General features: G+C 47.9%; 2 protein-coding genes across 8 annotated transcripts in view; one reads left to right on the forward strand and one right to left on the reverse strand.

The window, feature by feature from the left end:
* Positions 1 to 7,256, reverse strand: part of IKBKG (inhibitor of nuclear factor kappa B kinase regulatory subunit gamma) — a 104,292-nt gene extending 97,036 nt beyond the window's left edge. For all 3 annotated transcript variants that reach the window (XM_043973609.1, XM_043973608.1, XM_043973614.1), the window contains exon 1: positions 7,127 to 7,256. The gene's annotated coding sequence lies outside the window, so the exon portion shown is untranslated. The remainder of the gene's footprint in view (positions 1 to 7,126) is intronic.
* Positions 7,257 to 7,269: 13 nt separating this feature from the next.
* Positions 7,270 to 20,593, forward strand: FAM3A (FAM3 metabolism regulating signaling molecule A). 5 transcript variants are annotated; one of them, XM_043973625.1, is made up of 10 exons: positions 7,270 to 7,395; positions 13,904 to 14,017; positions 14,556 to 14,579; positions 15,212 to 15,297; positions 15,733 to 15,856; positions 16,005 to 16,085; positions 18,467 to 18,517; positions 19,190 to 19,274; positions 19,378 to 19,504; positions 19,773 to 20,593. In XM_043973625.1, exons 1-10 carry the CDS (start codon positions 7,383 to 7,385, stop codon positions 19,869 to 19,871), a joined length of 804 nt encoding a protein of 267 aa, XP_043829560.1. In that variant the 5' UTR covers positions 7,270 to 7,382; the 3' UTR covers positions 19,872 to 20,593. The 5 variants fall into 5 exon arrangements, with proteins under 5 accessions (XP_043829560.1, XP_043829562.1, XP_043829561.1 ...); XM_043973627.1 differs by having other exon boundaries at positions 15,212 to 15,283; positions 16,027 to 16,085; XM_043973626.1 differs by having other exon boundaries at positions 15,215 to 15,297.
* The last annotated feature ends 2,106 nt before the right edge of the window (positions 20,594 to 22,699 follow it).

A 22,699-nucleotide genomic window follows, 5' to 3' on the forward strand; every position in this document is an offset into this window, starting at 1 on the left:
CCGGATGTTAGATTGTGAACTCACCCTGTGCATGAAGGGACCCCCCCCCCTCAAAACTTCCATAAAAACCCAACTCATGAGCTCATTAGTGGGATCCTCATCCCTTGCATGAGGTCACCCATTCTCAGGTGAATGTAATAAATATGTCTCTGCTTGACTTGGTGGTCTCCTGGAATTATTTGAGTAAACTGAGGCAATTTTGTCCCAAAAAATAATGACTTAGAGCATTTTTTCATATGACTATAGATAGCTTTGATTTCTTCAACTAAAAACTGCCAATTCATATGCTTTGACTATTTACCAATTGGGGAATGACTTGTATTCTTATAAATTTGATTCTGTCCTTTATCGATTTGAGAGTTGACAAACACAATTTACTAAGAACTGACTGATCTTCACCTATTCTGCATTCCCAGGCCAGTGAATTGCCTGGGGCTGACCAGACTTTTATCAATTCTAGCTTTTGATTCTTTTGTACACCTCCCAAATTCTCACCCCTCCAGAAATTCCCAAGCTTTCTTTAAGTGCTTTTGCTTGTTATGTAAAATACCTTACCTAGTGAAACTGTGAGAAATTTACTCTGCCCAAGGGCTGTCTCATAGCTGTCTCTGTTCCATTGCCCCATATAAATGCTGTCCACAGTCCCCATCTTTGGATACTCCTAGCATCTGCTATGGTGCTATTAGGAGTTATAACTCCTCTTCCCTGATTAAAGACCTTAATTTTGTTAATATTGATTGTTTTTATTAATTTTCAGGTTAACAGAGATGAGGTTTTTATCAGAGAAAATTACTGTAACATTTTTTCCCCCAGTTTTTTGCTTTTTTTCTCATTTTGGCTTGAAATTGGTTTTGTTTAAGCAAAACTTTTACATTTTAATTTAGTGTATTCCAAATTATCCATTTTACATTCCATAATGCTTTCTATCTCATTTGGTCATAAATTGTTCCCTTAATCCATTGATCTGACAAGTAAACTATTCCACACTCCCCTAATTTGCTTATGGGAACACCCTTTTATATCTTTGACTTCCCTCTTAGTCACTTTCTCCAGAGCCCAAATAAAAGACCCTCTTTATTCTAATTGGATTGTATGGAAGAGCTGTAATTGTTTAAAGAGGCATATCTAAGAACCCACCACCTATTTCCCCCATGACAAAGCATTTAGCTTTAGAAAGAGGTTTCTCCCAATTTGTCAAAGCTCATAATTTAAACATACTATTTGTCCAAAGCATTTCAGTATGTGTAAGATAAGTGAATAGATGAAGAAAAAATTAAATCTACTGTTTGGTATAATTGCTTGCTTTAAAAGTCCAGTTTTCAAAATAGGACAGTATAGGAGTTAGCAATAAAAAGTGGGTTTTAGTATTTTTAACCTGGAAATCAAGGAAACAATCAATATAGGAGAAATAAGGTCTTTAATCCGGGCAGAGGAAATATAGCTCGTGGTATCGCAAAGCTTGGAAGCTAGGAATACCCAAAGAAGGGAACAGAGGAGGGGCGGTGTTAATGGGGTAACAGAACAAAAGGGAACCAAAAGATAGCTCCAGAGGCAAGTACAACTACTTAATGTAAATGAACATAAACAGTAGAACTGCTCCTAAGTATAGACTCTAACTCTAAATAGAAACTACTTAATGTAGGTGGACCCTTTTTACAAAATAACATAAAGTCCAGGGAGAAAGAAAGGTAGGGAAACACTGGGAGGGGATAAGTTGCTTGGGGAAGGTCCATAAGTCCACCAAGAGTCTGGAAATGACAAAGACTGGTCAGCCCCAGGTAATTCATTTGTCTGGGATGGGGGGACAAGGTGGGGAATCAGTTCTCAGTAAATTTTGTAGTTCTCAGTCTTATAGCTAAATATTAACTAAAGTTAGAGGCAGCTAGGTGGTGCAGTGGATAAAGCACCGGCCCTGGAGTCAGGAGTACCTGAGTTCAAATCCAACCTCAGACACTTAATACTAGCTGTGTGACCCTGGGCAAGTCACTTAACCCCAATTGCCTCAACAAAATTAAAAAAAAATTAAAACATTTTGCATCTTATTTCGTGAAATTTTTAAACTGGGAAATTGATTTTTTTTTCCATTTGAGTTTCTCTCTCACACACACACACTCACATACTCACACACATGCACACACACAAGCAAAGGACAGAAAGACTTATTTTACAAAGTCTGGTCTTCAAGGATTTTTTTTTTCAGGGCAATGAGGGTTAAGTGACTTGCCCAGGGTCACACAGCTAGTGTCAAGTGTCCTGAGGCCGGATTTGAACTCAGGTACTTCTGAATCCAGGGCCGGTGCTTTATCCACTACACCACCTAGCTGCCCCCTAAAGGATTTTTTTTAAGAGTCATACTCTAGCCTATAGATATCATGTGAGAATAATTTATTTGTACCTCCTACTCTATTCTAATCAGTATTAATCCATTTGATATGATTCCATAAGGGGTAGTGATCAAAAGTTCTGTCTATTCATGTATAACTTACGTTGAATTGCTTGAGTTCTTAAGGGAGGGGATAGGGAGCAAGGAAGAGAATTTGGAACACAAAGTTTTAAAAATCAATGTTACAATTTGGTTTTTTTGTTTGTTTGTTTTTTGTTTTTTTGGGGGGGCAATTGGGGTTAAGTGACTTGCCCAGGATCACACAGCTAGTAAGTGTCAAGTGTCTGAGGCCGGATTTGAACTCGTCCTCCTGAATTCAAGGCCGGTGCTTTATCCCCTGTGCCAACTAGCTGCCCCACAATTTGTTTTTACATGTAAAGTGGGGGGAAATTCTAAATAAATAAATAAGAAATAAGAAAAGTTCTGTCTATTAGGCTCCAGAGCTGAGAAGTACAGATTGTAAGTTCAGTTGCTTAATCATAGGAAGCTAAGTAGAGGCCCTCCACCCTTGTTTTTCCTTGTTATGGTGTTGAAGCCCAGTGTGGCAGAGGTGACTCAATTACACGGAAAGTCCCTCTGATGTAGGAAGTGAAAAAAAGGTTAACAGAAAAACCTAAGATGCAAGCTTTAATTCAGATATTAGCTCCAAAAGGGAGTTAGACCCCCGTTAATGGATAACTTACAAGTCAGGATGCTAGGTTCTCTTGCCCACAGAAATCAAGTGCCCATAATGGGAACAGAGGGAGCTAGGCCAAGGAGACCCGAAAACTATAACAATAAAGGAATTGACAGGCTATAGAAACTTAGACTAGAAATAGATGAAAAATGAAGATATTTTGAAACTAGCCATGGGAATCAGACAGAGACATGTGCAGAAAAGGCCAAATTCGTCCCCAGATTCACCTTGTAAACCTCCAAAACACACCTCCACTGAAAAAGGTCCCTGCCTCCGGGATAGGTTTAGGACCCCAGGAACTCCAAATTAGGATAAGCCCTCCCCTGTACCGCCCCAAGGTGGAGAATATTATAATGAGGACAAGCCCTCCCCTGTACCTCCCTAAGGTAGAGATTATTAGAATGAGACTGATAATCAATTAATCCATACTATAAATATAACTGTCTTTTCTTTCCTTATTTGAGAGACACCTCCATGGCTCCCTCCCTGTGGTCACCCAAAGTATTGTAATAAAACTTGGGAAACTGAGTCACTAAGTCTTGTAATTCTTTTCGAACGAGTCATGATCCATCTGATCACCCTAATTCCATCTCACATCAACCTTGTCAAAGTCACTTCAGCTGTTTGCCTCAGTTTCCTCATCTGTAAAATGAGAATAAAACAGTACCTACCTCCCAGGGTTGGTGTGAAGATCAAATGAGGAAATGTTTTGGGGGGACTTGCAACCTGGATCGGGTGGCTAGTTCACCCAAAAAACTGGAGGGTCATCACAAATATTGTAAAATAAAGAGATTCATTAGGAGAGGAATATATGGCCAGGGAACAGATCACCTTGGTGTCTGTCCCGCCAGAGGAAGAGAAGACCTGTATTTTGTATCTTTCCAAAAGGGAGGGAAGGGCATTACAAAGCAACAACAGGGAAGGGATTTTGGAATAATGGGGCATCAGTAAGATATGCAATGCTTAGGGGCAGCTAGGTGGCACAGTGGATAGAGCACCGGCCCTGGAGTCGGGAGGACCTGAGTTCAAATCTGGCCTCAGACACTTAACACTTACTAGCTGTGTGACCCTGGGCAAGTCACTTAACCCCAATTGCCTCACTAAAAAAAACCAAACAAACAAAAAAAACCTGCTGTTCAGGGCTCACTGATTTTTGTATACAGTGATGCCTATGCTCTGAGCATGATAAAGCATTTTTGTCCATATCTGTGTCACTGATTGTTACGACTGACAACAGCACCATCAATGGATCCTTGGCCACTTTTTGTCACACTCACTTCTCAACCCCTTGTGCTTTGGCTTCTACCATTATCATGCAATTAAAACTGCTCTCCCCAAAGTTCCCAAGGTTCTTTTAATTAGCAAATCTGATGGCCTTTTGTCAGTTCTTTTTCTTCTTGACCTCTCTGCTGACCACCTTCTCCTGGATATTCTCTCTGGGTTTCTATGACACTGCTGCTCTTTTTCTGTCTGTCTGACCACTCCTTCAAAGTTGCTTTTGGTGGATCATTATCCATGTCTCAACCCCTAACTGGCTGTCTGTCCTCCAAGGTTCTTTTCTGGATCTCTTCTTTTTTGCCCTAACCCCTTTTGGTGACCTCATCGTCCTCCATGGGTTTGACACAGGGCTTAGGATAACTCAGAAGAAGCTGCGCCTGTGAGAAGCAAAACCAAAGATGACCAGAGAACAGGATAGACTTATCAAGGAACCAAGGGGTTATTAAAGTTTAGATTGACCAACTAGACATCAGGACAGACACAACTAAGAAGTCAGGAGATAAAATTCTATCCAGGAAAGGCAGTTGGGCATGGCTACTACCTGAGGAGTGCTAGGAGACAGAGGTAATCCCAAAGGTCAGGACCATCATTTTTTTAAAATATCCCCCCCCCCCCGGGGGAAGCTAGGTGGCACAGTGGATAGTTTACCGGCCCTGGAGTTAGGAGGACCTGAGTTCAAATCTGACCTCAGACACTTAACACTTACCAGCTGTGTGACCCTGGGCAAGTCACTTAACCCCAATTGCCTCACTTAAAAAAAAAAAGCATTATACTCTCTCATACACAATCCAATTAGAATAAAGCATATTAAGGGGGCAGCTAGGTGGTGCAGTGGATAAAGCACTGGCCCTGGATTCAGGAGGACCTGAGTTCAAATCCAGCCTCAGACACTTGACAATTACTAGGTGTGTGACCCTGGGCAAGTCACTTCACCCTCATTGCCCTGCAAAAAAAAAAAAGCATTTTAAGTATTAGTAAAGATAGAGCACATGGCCCTGAAAGTTAGGAAAGCCTAGCTAGGATCTAGGGGAGAGAATCATCTGCAACCTGCCTCTTTGAGTGTTCCAAGCCATAAGCTCTCTGAGGGAAGGAAGAGAGGCGGCCCTTACACACTGCTTAAAGCTAATTGGCTACCATCATTCAAATCTATTGGTTCACTGGATTTGAGGGTGGTCCATGAGCAGAATGTGCTGAGGTCAGAGTTCAGAGAATACATCCTCTGAGGCTCAGGCTTTCTGGGTCTCATAGAACCCCAAAATACCCTATTATTAATAATTTTCTCACCTTTCCTTCCTTCCTTCCTTCCTTCCTTCCTTCCTTCCTTCCTTCCTTCCTTCCTTCCTTCCTTCCTTCCTTCTTTCTTTCTTTTTCAATTAGAAAGGGGAAGATGGGAGGGAGAGAAGGCAGATTTTGGTTAACTGAAAAAAAATTTTAAAAGGAAAGTCCTTTGAACAGTTCCTGACTGCCTAGGAATTGTATCAGGATAGGCTGAGGAAACCTGGCCATGCTGCAATGTCATCTATAAATTATTGAGCTCGATATCACCAGGTTCATCGGAGAGGCCAGAACAAGTATGACTTTCTATCACACCCTTGAGGACGAGGTCTGTGGAAGGGGGAGAAGAGGAGAGCACCCCAGGAATGGGGCTCAGGCACTGTGAGTTACTCTTTTGCTACACGTGTTCTCTAGGCTTGAGCCCACTTTCTCTTGTATTCTGTTTATACTTGTGGGAGTATGGATCATTTAGATTTTTCTTTTGGGGTGGGGTGGAGGGATGTTGTGTATCAAACATTATTGTACCACTTTAGTAAATAACCCTTTCTAAAAACTCCTCATTAGGCAGCTCGGTGGCACAATGGACAGAGCACTGGGCCTGGAGTCAGCTGAGATCTGCTGCAAATCTTTGCATATCTGTCCTCAGACATTAGCTGTGTGTCCCTAGGCTAAATGGGGATCATAATAGCAGCTACCTCCCAGGGTTGAGTGAAAACTTAATGAAACTATTACTATAACAGAATGAAGGTCTTTAATCAGGACAGAAAAGCTATAACTTGTGGTAGCGCCATAGCAGAAGCTGGGAATACCCAAAAGATGGGGACTGGGGACAGGATTATACGGGCTAGCAGAACAGAGAGAGCTAAGAGGCTGCCCTTGGGAAGAGGAAGTTTCTCCCACTTTCTAAGGTAAGTTGTTTTAGATAGCCAGCAAAAGGGCATAAAGAAAATGGGAATCTCTGGAGGGGAGAGTTTGGGAGATCTACAATCAGATGCCGGAACAAAGTCTGGTCAGCCCCAGGCAATTCATTGGCCTGGGAATGGAGAATAGATGAGGCTCAGTCAGTTCTTAGTAAATTGTGTTTGTCAGATGATATCTAGAAAGCGTTTAGCACCGTGCCTGGCACTTGGTAGGCCCCTTAATAAAAGCGAAAGGTGTAACCTGCAAGTAATAATGGGGGAGGCGGAGGGGGGGCAGGGGGAAGGAGAGGGAGCCCCCCCCCCACACACACACCCGCTGGGGCTGGGAGTTCACAGCACTCCAGTAAGCCACTGTAGCAGCCCCTCGGCAGCCTGGCCGCAGGAGCAGGGCGGGAGAGCTCGTCGGAGCCTAAAACCCTAGACGTGCACAGAGCACCTGGGCCTGGCAAACAGAAGGTTTTGGGGAGTAAGGGGGGTGCGAGCGGGGGAGGGGGCCCGCCAGGCCAAGGAGCCTGCGCACGTCACCTCGGCTCGGCGTGCGTGCGTACGTACGTACAGGGCACCGGCTTCGTGGCGGGGTGGTCTCCTGCATACCTCACCCTGGCCGGCGGGGAGGCTGCCCGGGCTCTCCCGCCCCTGTCCAGTCCCCTGCAGGTCTCTTTCCCACTGTCGAGCCGGGCCGGACCGCGTCGGGTCCGGGCGTGCTGTGGTTTCTGGGTCCGCCTCTTCCCACTCCTCTGCTCTCGTCGGGGATCCGAGGCGCAGCTGTGCCGGGTCTGCGCATGCGTGCACTCATACACTCACCGAACCCCAGTGACACACGCATGCGCACTCACACACCCACGGAGCCATGAGGGTGGCAGGTAGGAGGGGGCCAGCTCCCGGGAAGCGGGGCGGGGGGGTGGGGGCGGCGCGGGGGCGCTGGGGCCGCGCCTTGGAAGTAGCTCGGAATCTAGAGAGGCCTCGGAGGGGAGAAAGAACGGCCCTCCCGCCGTGAGGGCCGGCCTGTGCAAAAGCCGGGCGTGGGTCTGGGAAGCTGTGCGGAGTGCCGGCAGCCGAGGGAGGTGTCCCAGGTTCTGAGGCCTGCGCCCCAGGAGCGTGGGGTGGGGGCCGCCTCGGAGGGGCCTTTCGCGGCCGCAGAAGCACCAGACTCGCCATCTGCTAGGGTGGGAGGAGAGCCGCCTTCCCGGGGCTGCCTTGGGGAGCCCGGCGGGATCCGAGCCCGAGAATCGCCTGCGGGGGCGGGAGCTTAAAGCCCAGGGGGCTGCGGGCATAGATCCCTGAGGGGGGACAGGAAGGGCGCCTTAGGGCACAGCCGCAGGCCGGGGTGGCTTTGACCCGAACGAGAGGAGACCAAAGACCAAGACAGAATGGAAACTCCAGGAGTCCAGTGCTAGACAAGTCGGGAGAGACTTGCAGGGGAAACGGGCCGAGTATAAAGTGAATTGGGAAATGTAATAGAGCACCGGCCCCGGATTCAGGAGGACCTGAGTTCAGATTTGGCTTCAGACACTTGACACTTATTAGCTGTGTGACCTTGGGCAAGTCACTTAACCCTCATTGCCCCCGACAAAAAAAGGAAATGTATCCGTTTTCTCTTCAACCAGTGCATTTTAACCAAGGGGTTGGGTTTCCAAAACCCTTCTGAGCGAAGGGGATCCTCCCATCAAGGACCTCCTAGAGTACATGTCCCAGCTTCCCAAGAAAATCGGGGATCTCCACATCCCCATCCCGGTGCCCCAATATTATCAAAGGAGGTCAGTCCGGCCAAGGGTGGGTGGCACACAAATAAATGCTAGTCATTGGAAATGACCAGTGAAATAAACTCAACTCTAGATGATCCATCCAGCCAAGTCCTTTCTGAGCTATATAAACCAGGAAGTCGTGGGAAAAGATGTGGAGAGAATCTCCCGATAGGCTAGCAGCATTTGCCATTTTCTCACTCCTAGGGCCCCATCACACAGCTCTGGGAGCAGTAAACTCCTACCAGTGCTGGTGCGAATCTTCTCAGCAATTTTTATTGTCTTGGAAAGTTGCCTAGAGGAAGGGAGGGAGAAGGGGGGGGAGGGAGAGCAGGAAATGGAGGGAAAAGGAGAAAAGGAGGGAGGGAAGAAGGGGGAGGAGAGAGGGAGAAAAAGGGGGGGGCGGGTAGGGAGAGATACATTTGCCCAGGTCTCACAGTGTGGATCAAGTTGATGGATGAGCTGGGGTTCTGAGATGAATCATCCCTAGGGAGATCATCTTGCCATCCTTCAATAAGTACTTTTCAAACTTTAAAGCACTCTGGTTGATTTCATGGACTCCCTGGCAAGTCTGCATTGAGAACTCATCTCTCTGACTCCTTTCTCCTGCTAGTGCTAGGCTCAAAGGTTTGGAGCCTAAGAGGTGAATATTTCCCTTACAAATGAGGGGCCACTGAAGCCTAAGGGAAGACAGGTGGGCAGGTATACATGTGACCTGAGGTTCCTGGGCAGGCCTTTGACTCCTGAGACAGGCTGCTGCCCCTGCCACACATGCTGTTGGCTTCTTGTCCTTCCCTGCATGTGCAGAACTTTCTGTGATATTTTCCGGATTATCTCCTGTTTCAGCCTCATCTTCATAGTCTGAGGAGGCTTACCTTCTCCTTATTTTTTTATTTATTAATTTTTTTTTTCATGAGGCAATTGGGGTTAAGTGACTTGCCCAGGGTCACACAGCTAGTAAGTGTTAAGTGTCTGAGGCCGGATTTGAACTCAGGTCCTCCTGGCTCCAGGGCCAGTGCTCTCTCCACTGCGCCACCCAGCTGCCCCCCTTACCTTCTCTTTATCTCCAGAACTTCTCTGGATCTCCCCTGGATCCTGGTTATTTGAAGGAACTTGGACCGCATAGATGAGAATCATTCCAACAAGAAGTCAGAGAAACTAGAAAAGTCTCAGAGTCCTTGATCTTTCCAAGAAACCCTTAGGGCTCTCATCAAATTGACATTAATGACCCCTAACTCAGGTAACCCTTAGAGTTGTGCTAAGGAAAGAGCTCCCCAGGAAAGGGGACAAATGCTAAACTAAGAAACCATTTTAGGAATCTGTTGCAAAATGCAGCTTGCAAAGGTCTCAAAACATTTATTCGAACCCAGCTGCCACAGCTAAGACTTCTGTTCATTCATTCTGCAAGCATTTACTAAACATTTACTGTATGCCCCTAGGCCTCCTGAAGCTGGCATCCATTCACTGGGGGGAAGCAACACATAAGTAGAGAACAATATACAAAGCAGTTTGGAGGGGCATATGTAACTTCAGGGTGGGCCAGGTGTGGCCCCTCCCAAATGAGTCAGCTAAACTCCAATAATTTTTACTACACCTGGAAAAACAACAACAACAACAAACAACAAAGCAATTTGTAGAGGGGTGCTGAGCATTAGCCACTATGAAAATGTTAATAAGATAGTCCTTGTATAGGACATAGCACTTAAGAGAGGAAGAGAACAAGTATTTATTGAGTACCTACTGTGTGCTAGGCACTGTACTTCGAAAATTCTATCTTATTGGATCCTCACAACAATTATTATTTCTGTTTTACAGATGAGGAAACTGAGGCAAACAGAATAGGGGGATTTGCCCTGGGTCACCTGGCTAGTAAGTGAGGCCAGAGTCTTTCTGACTCCCAGCCCAGTGCTCTTTCCATGCTGAACCTTGATGATGGTTCTTCATGGACTTGAAGAGGGGGAGATGGGAAGGCAATGGAAACAAACAGCACAGGGACAGAAGAGAGAATGTCATGGGCAGAGAAAGCCACTTTGGCTGGAACAGAGAGGCGGTCAAGGAATCTGTCAGTGGCACTGCACCTCGCTAGCAGAAGCCTGACAAGGTTACACTGTGTCAGTGAGAACTGCTAGTCACAGCAATGCATCTGGGGCCCTCTGTCCCGAATGGATAAGGATGGGCTTATTCAGCATCTTTAAGGTCATTGGAACTCAGGTCCTCCTGAATCCAGGGCCAGTGCTCTATCCACTGCGCCATCTAGCTGCCCTGGACATCATCTCTTAATACAACCCCCTCATGTTAAAAAAGGAAAGTGAAGGCCAGATAGGTGGGCCATCATTGGCTGTTGTCAAGTGTTTGAAGGGCATGTGTTTGGGACTTGTTCCACTGGCCCCCAGAGGGGAGAGCCAGAACACTACATGGGAATTGATAGAATAATTATAACCTGATTTTGCTTTTTTTACCTCATTTATCCAATTGAAAATTAAAAATACTTCAAATTCCTCAAGTGACGGCAAGCCTGAAAGGTAAGGTATCACAAAGGAATAGCATAAGATGATTGTAGTCTTATGAACCTAGGGCATATTTCAGCACCAGCTTGGAGGTGAGATAGAGAGGAGAGGTCACTGATACACAGGCCATCCCGTGCTCAAAGTCATGTCAGGAAAGTTCTAAATACTGAGCACAAATTTACTAATTATAATTACTATTACCAATAATTACTCATAGAGAGGATCAACGGGTTTCTCTGTGAGGTCAAAGACCTTGAGTAGGAGAGTGTAAGGGGCTAAAATTGTAGCTAGTTTGTCTAAAATATCTAATGAGTGGTTGCTAAGAAATTATAAGCTTTAGCAAGAGTTAGACTTTTAAGCATTTATTAAGAAGAATAAGAATTTAGTGGAAAGACCTAGATTCATCTATCAAAGGGAGAGCATATCTTTAGCTCTGCTCTCCACCAGAGTCCTCATGAAAGAGCAAAAGCGCCAGCCTCACCCCCTCTTCCTCCCACCAGCAAATGTCACTTCCTGACGCCAAAGAAAAGCCACATGTCTTTCCCTCAGGCACCTTCTCCTCGTGGTGGAGCTTTCCTACAGTATGTCTCCAGCAGGTGGCATCATTCCAATCCTTACAAGAGGCAGCTGCTTTTTCTAAGCATAACATAGAATAAATTGGTAGGTGGGGAAAACAATATGATTGACTAAAGGGCTGAGTATCATAGGGGCTGGTAACCCCTCCTTTCATCTTGACAACATTGCTAATCATCTACCTGGATATTAACTAATGGTAGATAACAAATGTCCTCTAATTGAACAAAAACAGACCATGTATTTCCTGGAATTGAACCAGGATGTTCATGGTATAAAAGGTAATGAATTTCCTTGTGGTGTTGAGATAATAGATCCCTTTGAATTAAAGTGTTTTATGAAAGCACTGAACTTGTAATCTCTCAAAGTTTTTCTTCCATTAAAAGTGATTAGCTTTTGTATTTACTTAGAGTTTTCCGTTAATCAAAAGCGATTCATAGGAAAATGGAACTTTGGGGTCCAAGCGAGGAAGACAGAACTTTTGAATTCATGAACTTCCTCACTCAGAGCCAAGGAAAAGGGCTTAGGTTGTTATATAGAACAGAATCAATTAGACAGTGGAATCAGATATAAAATACAAAATCAGTATTAGATTGTGTCAGTCAGGCCTGGGCCAGTTGCCCCTAGAAGCTAGGGTTCACAATGAGTCAGACTAACCACATCTCCTTTTTTGAAGCACAAACAACTGGATTTGGGGGGAGGGGATGGGGGTGGGGCAATGAGGGTTAAGTGACTTGCCCAGGGTCACACAACTGGTAAGTATCAAGTGCCTGAGGCCAGATTTGAACTCAGGTCCTCCTGAATCCAGGGCCGGTGCTTTATCCACTGTGCCACCTAGCTGCCCCAACATAACTGGATTTTAACGAGGTATTTGACACAGTGTCAGTCTCAAGAATAAAACGGACATAGCCTAGAAGTAAAGGGCAATGACTGATGGTTTGGTGGCCCTGGCCTTGGTCCTGTAATAGTGCAGATTCATGACTACCATGCTCCTCTAGAGAACTGGTAGTAAATGTTTGTAAAATGAATGGCTATCAGGTAACATTTGAAATGCAGTAGATGCCAAAACTGGGAACACAGGGATCTTAGCAGCCTGGAAAAAGTGTGCTAGTGGGATAAGATGAAATCTGGGGAGTGATGTTGACTGTTCCTTCATTCCTGGTTCCAAATGTACCTCTCTTCTTCTCCCTTCGGAAGAGAGCAATCCCTTGTAACAAGAAGAAAGAAGGGGAAGAAGCGATTCAGCCAAACTAACCCACGCGTCAGCTGAGTCTTGACAGTATGAGCAGTGTTTCCCACCTGTAGACCCCTACGCTTGTGCAGGGAGGTGTTTCTCATTTCTCCTTGGGGTCAAGTTTAATAATTAGATTTGTGCAGCACTTGAATTTCTCCTGTTTTCTTTCCATTTGCATTGTTGGCACTGTGTTTGAGGCGTGTGGGTGTATGTCTGTGTATCTGTGTGTGCGCGTGTAGTTCCTTCTGCTTGAATAAGATGAAATCTCTCAACGATGATATTGTCTTCCATTTAGGTTCACAAAAATCCAGTGCAGAATGTGGGAGGCATAGTGAATGAGTAGTTGTATAGAGAAAGGCAGGCCTGGGTGTCTCAACCTATGTGTATTAGGTTGGCAGGCTAAGTGGCAGCCCCTCAAAGCAGTATGCTCTTGGGCTCCGTGACAGATGGACAGCTGGAAGGGAAGGGATAGTCCCTCTGTTCTGACCACATCTGGAGGCCTCTCTTCACTTCCAACACCCACCAGGCAGCTGAAGCTGCTCCAAGGGAGACAGTTAGGATGCCAAAGGGACTGAGGCTTAGGCTATCCAAGCCCAAATACACTGGACAAGTGAGAGATGTTTAACCTGAAGTTTGCAGGAAAGGAGACAGAATCGGAGATGGCCCAGATTAGCCTTGTTCTGCTTGGCTCCCTCCCAAGCACTGCAGACAGGCAGCTTTCAGCTTAATAGGAACAGAAACGTAGTACCAAAGTCTGAAAGGGAAAAGATTTGCCTGGGGAGATAATGATTTCTGCACATCTGGAATTCTTCAAGGGAGACCGGGTGAGCACTGCTTGCCAATGATTCCTGTTCAGGTCTGGGTTGGCCTCCAGCAGGGCTTTTTTTTTTTTTTTTTTTTTTTTTTTAGTGAGGCGATTGGGGTTAAGTGACTTGCCCAGGGTCACACAGCTAGTGAGTGTTAAGTGTCTGAGGCCGGATTTGAACTCAGGTACTCCTGACTCCAGGGCTGGTGTTCTATCCACTGCACCACCTAACTGCCCCCCAGCAGGGCTTCTTAAATGTTTTCCACTCATGGAGAAATTTTTACACATCCCTGAGGTATAAATGTATATAAAATAGGTATAGATAATCTTTTATTGCTGCCAAATTGTTGGTGACCCCCACATTCAGTTACAAGACCCCCCACGGGGTCATGGCCCACAGTTTAAGAAGTTTTTGGCCTAGAGGACTTCAGAACTGATTTCAGATTCTGTCTGGGCCCTGGCCCTAGGCCTCCCTCCTGCCCCTGAACAGCTCTTTCTGGCTATCTCCAGGCCCCCTGCGCATTGTGGTGCTGATCCTGACTGCTGGCCTCACCTGGATCATGGGTAGCATTCTCCTGGGGACACATGGCAGCAGCTTCTCTCGGCTACAGCAGCTCTTCAGTAGTGAGTTTGCTTCCCTGGGACAGAGCCTGCTGTCTCCCTCTCTGATGCTTCCCTTTCCTGTGGGGTCTGCCAGGGTGGGAAATGGGACCCTCTCCATTTTTCCCATCTCTTCCCTAAATATTCCGCTGTCAGCAGCGGGCTCTCTCCTTAGACACTTGGACATGTGCAGCTCCCAACTGGCAGCATACACCCCCTTTTCCCGCTCTAATTTGTACCCTTTCGAGGCAACTCTCTAAAACCGAGTTGAAGAGAAAATACAGGGCATTTCAGGGGACTTCCCTATATCCTTGAAATCCCAGACCTGGGACCTGTCCCCAATCTGACAGGGCCCAGGAAACTAAGCAAGTCATTTCAAAAGTGTCTCCAATAAAAGGACCCAAGTAAAATGTGGGAGTCCGGACATGCTATCTTTCACCTCCACAGGGAAGGGGATGCTCTATAATCAGGAGGGAGAGCCATGCTGGCTCCTCAGCTGGCAGGGGGAGGGCCCACTTCTATCTGGGGCAACACTGCTACCTCTCTCTTCCCCCTTCCCCAGGTCCTGAGAATGCAGTGACAACAGGTAGGTATGTGCCCCCTTCCCTACATTCCTTCTCCTCTTGTGATGCATGGTGGTGGCAGTTCAGATTCCCTGCCCAGTCTTCTCTCATGTGCCCCAGTGAGCTGGGAGGTGGGTGTACTTATTTAATGAATGGCTAGAAAGGGGGGGAGGAAACTGCTCTTACTTTTCTTCTCTCAGCATGATACACTGGAAAAGCCCGTGGGGCCTCTTTGAATGGGTCTTTCTGGGGTGTCGTCTGTGAGAAGCTGTGATTCTCTTTTCTCTTGCATCTTAAATGGGCATCTTGTCCTTTGGTTTCTCTATGGGGGGAGGGGCCCAGAGGCAGCAAGGGCAGAGCTGAGAGGTGTCATGGGAGCCCACTTTTCACTTGTCCATTCTTCTTCCACCTTCCACCTTCCATCTCTGCCTTGGGAGGTGGCTGGGTCAGGGTGGGGGTGGGGGGCGGAATAGATGCACATAGTGGTAGTCTCCTTACCTGCCCTTTTCTGCTTGTGCCCTGTGGCCCCTACTGCCTGTCATCTGCTGGTCTTACTTGCCTTCGGTGCTACCCCAACCATTTCACGGACTGTGCCGTCCTGTCCTCTCTGTTGCTGTCCCTCCCTTCCCCCTCCCCGTTTCTCTTCTCCTGTCAGTAGCAGAAAGGGCCTTCTCCCTGTGGTCTGTCCAGCCCAGCCCTGAGGCCAGCCGCCCTGCCAGGCATGACAGTGAGTGTGTCGGCGTGAGTTCGATGGGACACAGAGAGCTTCGACCTCCTCCAAGAAACCCAGTCGGGTGGGGGCAGAAGGGCAGGGGTGTGGGAGGCCAGCTTCCAAGGGACAGAGATCAGTCAGCGCCCGGCCCAGGCCCAGCCCTCCCCCTCCCCCTTCCCGTTCCCCACTCTTCCCTTTTCTTCCTTTCTTTCATTGCCCTAGTCTCCTGGCCTGCCTGCTACCTCCCCCACTCCAGGTCCTTCCTGTGTTGGGGGGGGGGGTCTCTTTTTTGCTGGCACTCTCTCTTCCCTGATCCCTCTGCTTTTCTGCTCTGGGTGCTGCCAGCACTTGGCATGGATCCTGGCTCTGTTGAGGCTGCTGAGGCTGGGGCAGCTGAGTAGGCATCTCTGTTCCTTGTCCCTGAGCCCTGTAGTTGATCACACTGCACCACTGTCTCTGCCCAGAGCCCAGGGCCAGGAAGTATAAGTGTGGCCTGCCTCAACCATGTCCTGAACAGCACTTGGCCTTCCGCGTGGTCAGTGGGGCCGCCAATGTCATCGGACCCAAGATCTGCCTCGAGGATAAGATGTGAGAAAATTGAGGGTCAAGTTATGGGGTGGTGGGAAGGAGGGGGAGGAGTGATGGACGGGAAGGCCAGCGGTGCCCAGAGAGAGGAGAGCTGAGGGGCAGAGAGAGGAATAGGTTTTCTCCCTCTCTCCCTGTTCCCCCATCACAGGTGTGACTGTTCTGTTCCCCAGGCTAATGAGCAGTGTAAAGGACAATGTTGGACGTGGGCTGAACATTGCCCTGGTGAATGGTGAGTCCATAGCACACTCCGTTTTGGACTTAGCAGGCTCTGGGAACAGATCCTGTACACGGACCTAGAGAGAGAATGAGAAAGCAAATAGTCTGCTTCCCTTCTTCTGGGCCTAAGGCATGTCTCATTAGGGCTGTTGTCTCTGACACAGTTACAACTGGGAGGTTTTCTCTCAAAATCTCTCTAGCTCTTGCACACTGGCTCTTGCAATGGCCATGGCTGGCTTGTTTTGCTGCTTCTCCGCTGAGCCCCAAATTACCCTTCTGGTGCTCTGGGCTAACAAGACATTGGGTGTAGGGCAGGCTTTATTTAAAATCCAGAACAAATTAGGTCCCATCTTGCCTTGGGATCTGTATAGTCCATGTGATTTCCGGGCCCTTGCTTTGCCCATCCTTCCCTTTTGGGGACGGTGGCTCACAAGCCTCTCCCAAGACCACACGAGGCTGGGCTCCCTCCATTGCCTCTCCATCTTTGTCTCGTCAAAGCTCGGAAACTCTTTCCTTTCTTCCCTCTCAGGAATGGCTTGCCTTGTCTTCATGCCCTTTCTCCTTGACAGCCTAGGATAGCCCTCTCCTTGATTCCTAAGAAATGAGGATGGGGACTGGAGATGCAGTCTTGCAGGCCTGGGAATCCCAGAGCAAACTAGCAAATAGGCCCTGACAGGGTGTCAGCTGAAAGGTGATTCCAGCAGTGAGGACTGAGGCTCTGAGCAGCCCCTCCCAGCTGATGCAGTCCTGACATTGCTGGCCCATGGGGTCTGAGTAGAGTCCCTCCGGACCTTGCTGCTTCTTAGCCTCCTGCTTGGTTCTTGGATCCTATGAAGAAATCCGAGACTCCTTTCTCTTCCCTTCCACTGACATTTATTATGGGCCAGGCATGGGGCTAAGGGAGGCATACTAAGAAAAGCAGCCCTCAAGCAGCCCCCAGGCTCAGAGGTACAGAAACAAGGTAATTCCTGGATTTATTCATTCACTTAGCAAACTAAACTCCATTAGGAGTGAGGAGAAACTGGCTTCCAGTTCTCACAAAGTAGATGTTTCATAAAACCAGGTTTGTTTGAATTCTCTTCACACCAGCTGGGATCAAGCCTCCAAGTTTCCCTGTGCTCAAAGTGGGAAGACCTTGACTGTAAAGCAGAACGGGATCTGTAAGCCCGTCAACTTGAAGGACAAGAATTCTGGTTCTTGAATGCCAAGGCCATCAGAGATGGCTTCATGGGGGGGAGGTGCCTTTTGAACTCAGCCTTCAGGAATGAAAAGGAGATTGTCTAAAGAGTTCTAGGCCAGGGGCAGCTAGGTGGCGCAGTGGATAGAGCACCGGCCCTGGAAGTCAGGAGTACCTGAGTTCAAATCCGGCCTCAGATGCTTGACACTTACTAGCTGTGTGCCCCTGAGCAAGTCACTTAACCCCAACTGCCTCACCAAAAAAAAAAAAAGGAGTTCTAGGCCAGGGGCAGCTAGGTGGTACAGTGGATAAAGCACGGGCCTTGGAATCAGGAGGACCTGAGTTCAAATCCGGCCTTAGATGCTTGACACTTACTAGCTGTGTGACCCTGAGCAAGTCACTTAACCCCAATTGCCTCACAAAAAAAAAAAAGGAGTTCTAGGCCAGGGGCAGCTAGGTGGTGCAGTGGATAAAGCACCGGCCTTGGATTCAGGAGGACCTGAGTTCAAATCCGGCCTCAGACACTTGACACTTACTAGCTGTGTGACCCTGGGCAACTCATTTTTTTTTTAATTTTTTTTTTTTTTTGGTGAGGCAATTGGGGTTAAGTGACTTGCCCAGGGTCACACAGCTAGTAAGTGTTAAGTGTCTGAGGTCGGATTTGAACTCAGGTCCTCCTGACTCCAGGGCCGGTGTTCTATCCACTGCGCCACCTAGCTGCCCCCTGGGCAAGTCACTTAACCCCCATTGCCCCACCCCCCAAAAAAAGGAGTTCTAGGCCAGGGTCAGGGGGAGGGCTCTAGAATCTTCTCCAAAGGCTGTCTCTGGACCATGCTCTGTCACCGTCCTAGACCAAAATAACATTTGACCCCTGTCAGCTTCTCTTTGGGACTGGTGATCAGCAGGTCTTCCCACAGCTCTTCCTCAGCTGTACTGGATGTGGTTTGCCAAGAGACCTGTGACTGCTGCCTTTAACAATCCTGGTGGTCCCTTCTTCCCACTTTTCCCCAGTGTCCACAGTAAAGATGTTTCTCCCAAGTATTTGCTGCTGAGCCCTCCTGATAGAGGCCCCATCTTCTGAAGGCTCATTAGCTCTTAGTCTTCTGACCATTTCACCTTGGCCTTGGCAGTCCCTGGAGCCCTCAGGCCACGGGCTGTTTGTCCTTGGGAGGCAAGGATGTGTCCTAGGCCCTAACCCTGCCACCTTCCCATTGCAGGAGTGAATGGGGAACTCCTTGAGGCCAGATCCTTTGACATGTGGGCTGGAGGTGAGTGAGACCAGAGCAAGTGAGGCCAGCTCTGGGTTCTTCCCAGCCCTCCCTTCCATAACTGACCGTCTTTCCCTTAGGAATTCCAGGTGGGGTGGAGGGGGAATGGCCCCACACTGTCTCTGTCTTTCCTTTTGCCTCCCTCTGACACAATGACAACCAAGAATGAACATACATTTTCCTGATGCCTTTTGGTTTTTACATCACAATCATTCCTAGAAAAGTCCCTTCTCCCCCTCTTTGCAATGGAGTCTTCCCTTGTTTTGTGACACGAAGCAGTTAAGCAGAGATACCCAGTGCCGGGCACGTGTCCTAATTGCCAGGAAAAGGGCCATGGGTGTCACTGCATGTTACATTCTTCAAAGGTGCCATGCTGCCATTTAGGTATCAGGCAGTGCAGTGCCCTCAGTGCTTCTGGTTCTCAGCTGCCGTGACTACAGTGTGTATATGCGGGGCTTGTGTCTCTGGCACCTTGGGGGACGGGAGGGCAGAGGGTATGAGTGAGCAGGCCAATCACTGGGTACAAGCGAGCTTCCAAAACAGCCACTGAGAAGGGCCCTTGGGTTCATCACTCCAGCTTTGCAAACATCACTTGCTTCTCACCTCTCCGAGGTCCCTGAGCAAGCCTTCCAACATTATCCTGTGTTTGTCTCTGCTCTCTTCTCGCCCTAGATGTCAATGATTTGCTGAAGTTCATCCGGCCACTCCATGAAGGGACACTGGTGTTTGTGGCTTCCTATGATGACCCAGCCACCAAGTAAGCAACTCTTGACTGGACCTCTCCATCCCCCTTTCTCCTCCTTGCAGGCTGCTTCCCCATCTGCCCTCGCCCCCCAGAACCCTTTCTTTTTCTGCTACAGGATGAATGATGAAACCAGGAAAATCTTCAGTGAGCTAGGCAGCACAAATGCTAAGGAGCTGGCCTTCCGAGACAGCTGGGTGTTTGTTGGAGCCAAAGGCGTTCAGGACAAGAGCCCCTTCGAGCAGGTCTGTAGGGCTCTCCCCGCTAGAATGACCCTATGTGGGGAAAGGTGGGACAATGCTATCTTTTACCCAATGTAGACAGTCTGGGCCCCACTCCTAAGCTCCCCTAGAAAGCAGGCCAAAGTGAAGATCATTTCACAGGGGAGGAAATAGGCTCAGAGAGGCCCTCTGGTAATTAGCCGTGACAGTCCAAGTGTCTGTATTGCCTCGTGCCTTCATGTGCTGAGTGGCCCCCTGGCAGCAGGGCCTCCTGCCCTTTCCTTCTCCACAGCATGTGAAGAACAGCAAGAACACCAACAAGTACGAGGGCTGGCCAGAGGCACTGGAGCTGGAAGGCTGCATCCCTCAGCGGACAGTGGGCGCCCAGTGAGCCGGTGTATTGTCTCTCCCTCCTTACCTCACGGCAGGCCTGGCCTGGCCAGTTGTCCAGGTGGGCTGTTTGTTCAGGCCCTCCCAGGATTGACTGCCCCCTGGAGAAAGCCACCTGAATGAGGGAGAGAGGCTGAACTGAGATGGGTGTGGAGGCCCAGCTGGCGCCTGGCTCCCGGAGCATGCGTAGAGCTCTCAGGCCCCTTCCCCCAGTGCCTTACTTCTTCCAGGAATCCTTTCTTGCACTTTTTCCAGATCACTCCAACTTTCTTGAAAACTGAATGTAACAGGTGGTGGGATAGTTAGGCCCTAGTGGGAGGGGACCCTTCCTTCAGTCAGTCACATTCCCCCCTCCCATCCATACACACATACACCCTCGTCTAGCCAAGTTGGGTTCCTAGTGCTTCCAAGCCTCTCTCTTCCCCTTCGCCTTTTTTACCCAACTTGTCCCCTTCATGCCTTTGGCTTTTGCTTCAGGTCTGCTGACAGGCATCTTGCTTGGTCTGCCCTGGTTCCCAGAGTCCATTGCCCCCTCACAGGCAGGGCTATGCTACCTGGTTTAGCAGGGGCGGAAAGGAGTGGCATGACTCTGGGGTGGATGCAAGAGCTCTTCCCCACCCCCACCCCCAGCCTTGTCACTTCCTCTTAGATACAGAATTAAGGATATATGCAATTCTTCACAGTTCATTCAGAATTACCTTAATAAACTGAATTCCTAGTTGATGCTTGGGACTGATTCATATGCTAGGTAAGCAGATACCTGAAGAGCCTTTGGGGACCTAGTGGGCCACTGGGGAAGGAGAACAGGGACACATTTACCTTCAGGAAGGGGAAGGAAACGTGGCTTTGGCAAGCACTTCACCTGACAGAGCGAGGAAAGGCCCTGGTCCCTGACGTCCCCCAAGTGTCCTTTATCGATGAATGCAGGGGAGCCCTGGCTTGGCTGAGCAAAAGAGGGGATCGTCCTCAGGGAGCCACTTCAGACAGAGCCTCACCACTGGCCGGGGGCTTCAGGGATTGCTATCCTGAGTGCTGGAGTGTCATGTCTGCACTTTGCCTAGTCATGAGCAGGGTTCAGCCACACTCGGGAAATCCAAAAGGCTCTGCCCCTCTTTTTCCCTGCCATTCACACCAAGATTTCCAAAGCTTTAGCTTGCCCCGAAGCTACTTAGGCAACAGTAGTTACTCTTTCTGATCTTTTCCATGGAAATGACATGTAATTTATCCCAGGTGTCTGCCAGCTCACAAGCAAGTACATAGCACCCCATCATATAGGCACAGTAGACCCCGAGGTCTGAACACTTCAGTGGCACCACACCGCACCCCCCTTACTTCACTGCCTAGGTGACAGACCTAAGGATGAGGCCATAGAAGACCAAACCGCAGCTCCTATGGGATCAGGATATAGATCCAGCTATAGAGCTGGCTTGTTTCCCTGGGCCCGTCACAGCCAAGTATACTGTTGGGAAAGGTTCTGTTTTACCTGCTGTTCTCCAAGTAGAGCTCAGGGACCCCCAATCCTCAAGGGGGAAAAAAGTGTAAAAAGTGACCCTTCAGGCAACAAGCATTAAGTGCCCACCATGTGCCAGGTATTGAGGATAGAAAGTAAAAGGGACTGGTGAGACAGCCTCTGCCCCGAAAGAAATTGTTTTCTACTGGGAGTATGCAGCACAGTTTTGGTTACAAATAAGCAAATATGGGGCAGCTAGGTGGCGCAGTGGGTAGAGCACCGGCCCTGGAGTCAGGAGTACCTGAGTTCAAATCCAGCCTCAGACACTTGACACTTAATAGCTGTGTGACCCTGGGCAAGTCACTTAACCCCAATTGCCTCACACACACACACACACACACACAAATAAATTTTTAAAAAATTAAAAAAAAAAACAAGCAAATATGTTCAAATCTAGCCTCACACACTTAACACTTAGTGTCAACACTTAGTATGACCCTGGGCAAGTCACTTAACCTTCATTGCCCTGCAAAACAAAAAAACAAAGGAGCAAATACAAAGTGACTGAGGGGACAGAGGGCGGGAATCAGGGAAGGCCTCTTGGAAGAGATCACAATTGAGCAGATAGATTTAGAAGTGAATTCTACCAAACATTTAAAGAACAATTACAATACTATATAAACTATTTGAAAAAAGTAGGTAAAGAATGAAGCCTACTACATTTCTTCTCTGATATGGTTTTGGAAACCTAAACCAGGGAGAGCAAAAACAGAAAAGTATGGGCCAATTTCCCTAATGAATATTGATACAAATATTTTAAATAAAATACTAGCAAAGACATTATGGCAATATATCACAAAGATCATATGCTATGGACCAGGTGGGATTTATACTAGGAATGCAGGACTGGTTCAATATTAGAAGCTATAAGCATAATTGACTCAATAAAAACAACAAAAATTATATGATGATCTGAATAGTTGCAGAAAAGGCTTTTGACAAAATACAACACCCATTCCTATTAAAACACTGGGAAGCATAAGAATAAATGAAAATTATAAGTAATATCAGGGGCATCTAGGCGGCACAGTGGATAAAGCACCAGCCCTGGATTCAGGAGGACCTGAGGTCACATCCAACCTCAGACACTTGACACTAGCTGTGTGACCCTGGGTAAGTCACTTAACCCCTCATTGCCCTGACAAAAAAAGAGAAATTATGGGGCAGCTAGGTGGCGCAGTGGGTGGAGCACTGGCCCTGGAGTCAGGAGTACCTGAGTTCAGGTCTGGCCTCAGACACTTAACACACACTTACTAGCTGTGTGACCCTGGGCAAGTCACTTAACCCCAATTGCCTCACTAAAAAAAAAAGAAATTATA

Source organism: Dromiciops gliroides, chromosome X (assembly GCF_019393635.1).
Source record: "Dromiciops gliroides isolate mDroGli1 chromosome X, mDroGli1.pri, whole genome shotgun sequence".
NCBI lineage: Eukaryota > Metazoa > Chordata > Mammalia > Microbiotheria > Microbiotheriidae > Dromiciops > Dromiciops gliroides.

Bases quoted from the DNA above. Each gene is read 5' to 3' on its own strand.
- FAM3A (XM_043973625.1), top strand. The intron at 19,275-19,377 runs GTAAGCAACTCT...TTTCTGCTACAG, and splicing joins TATGATGACCCAGCCACCAA to GATGAATGATGAAACCAGGA. The intron at 19,505-19,772 runs GTCTGTAGGGCT...CCTTCTCCACAG, and splicing joins ACAAGAGCCCCTTCGAGCAG to CATGTGAAGAACAGCAAGAA.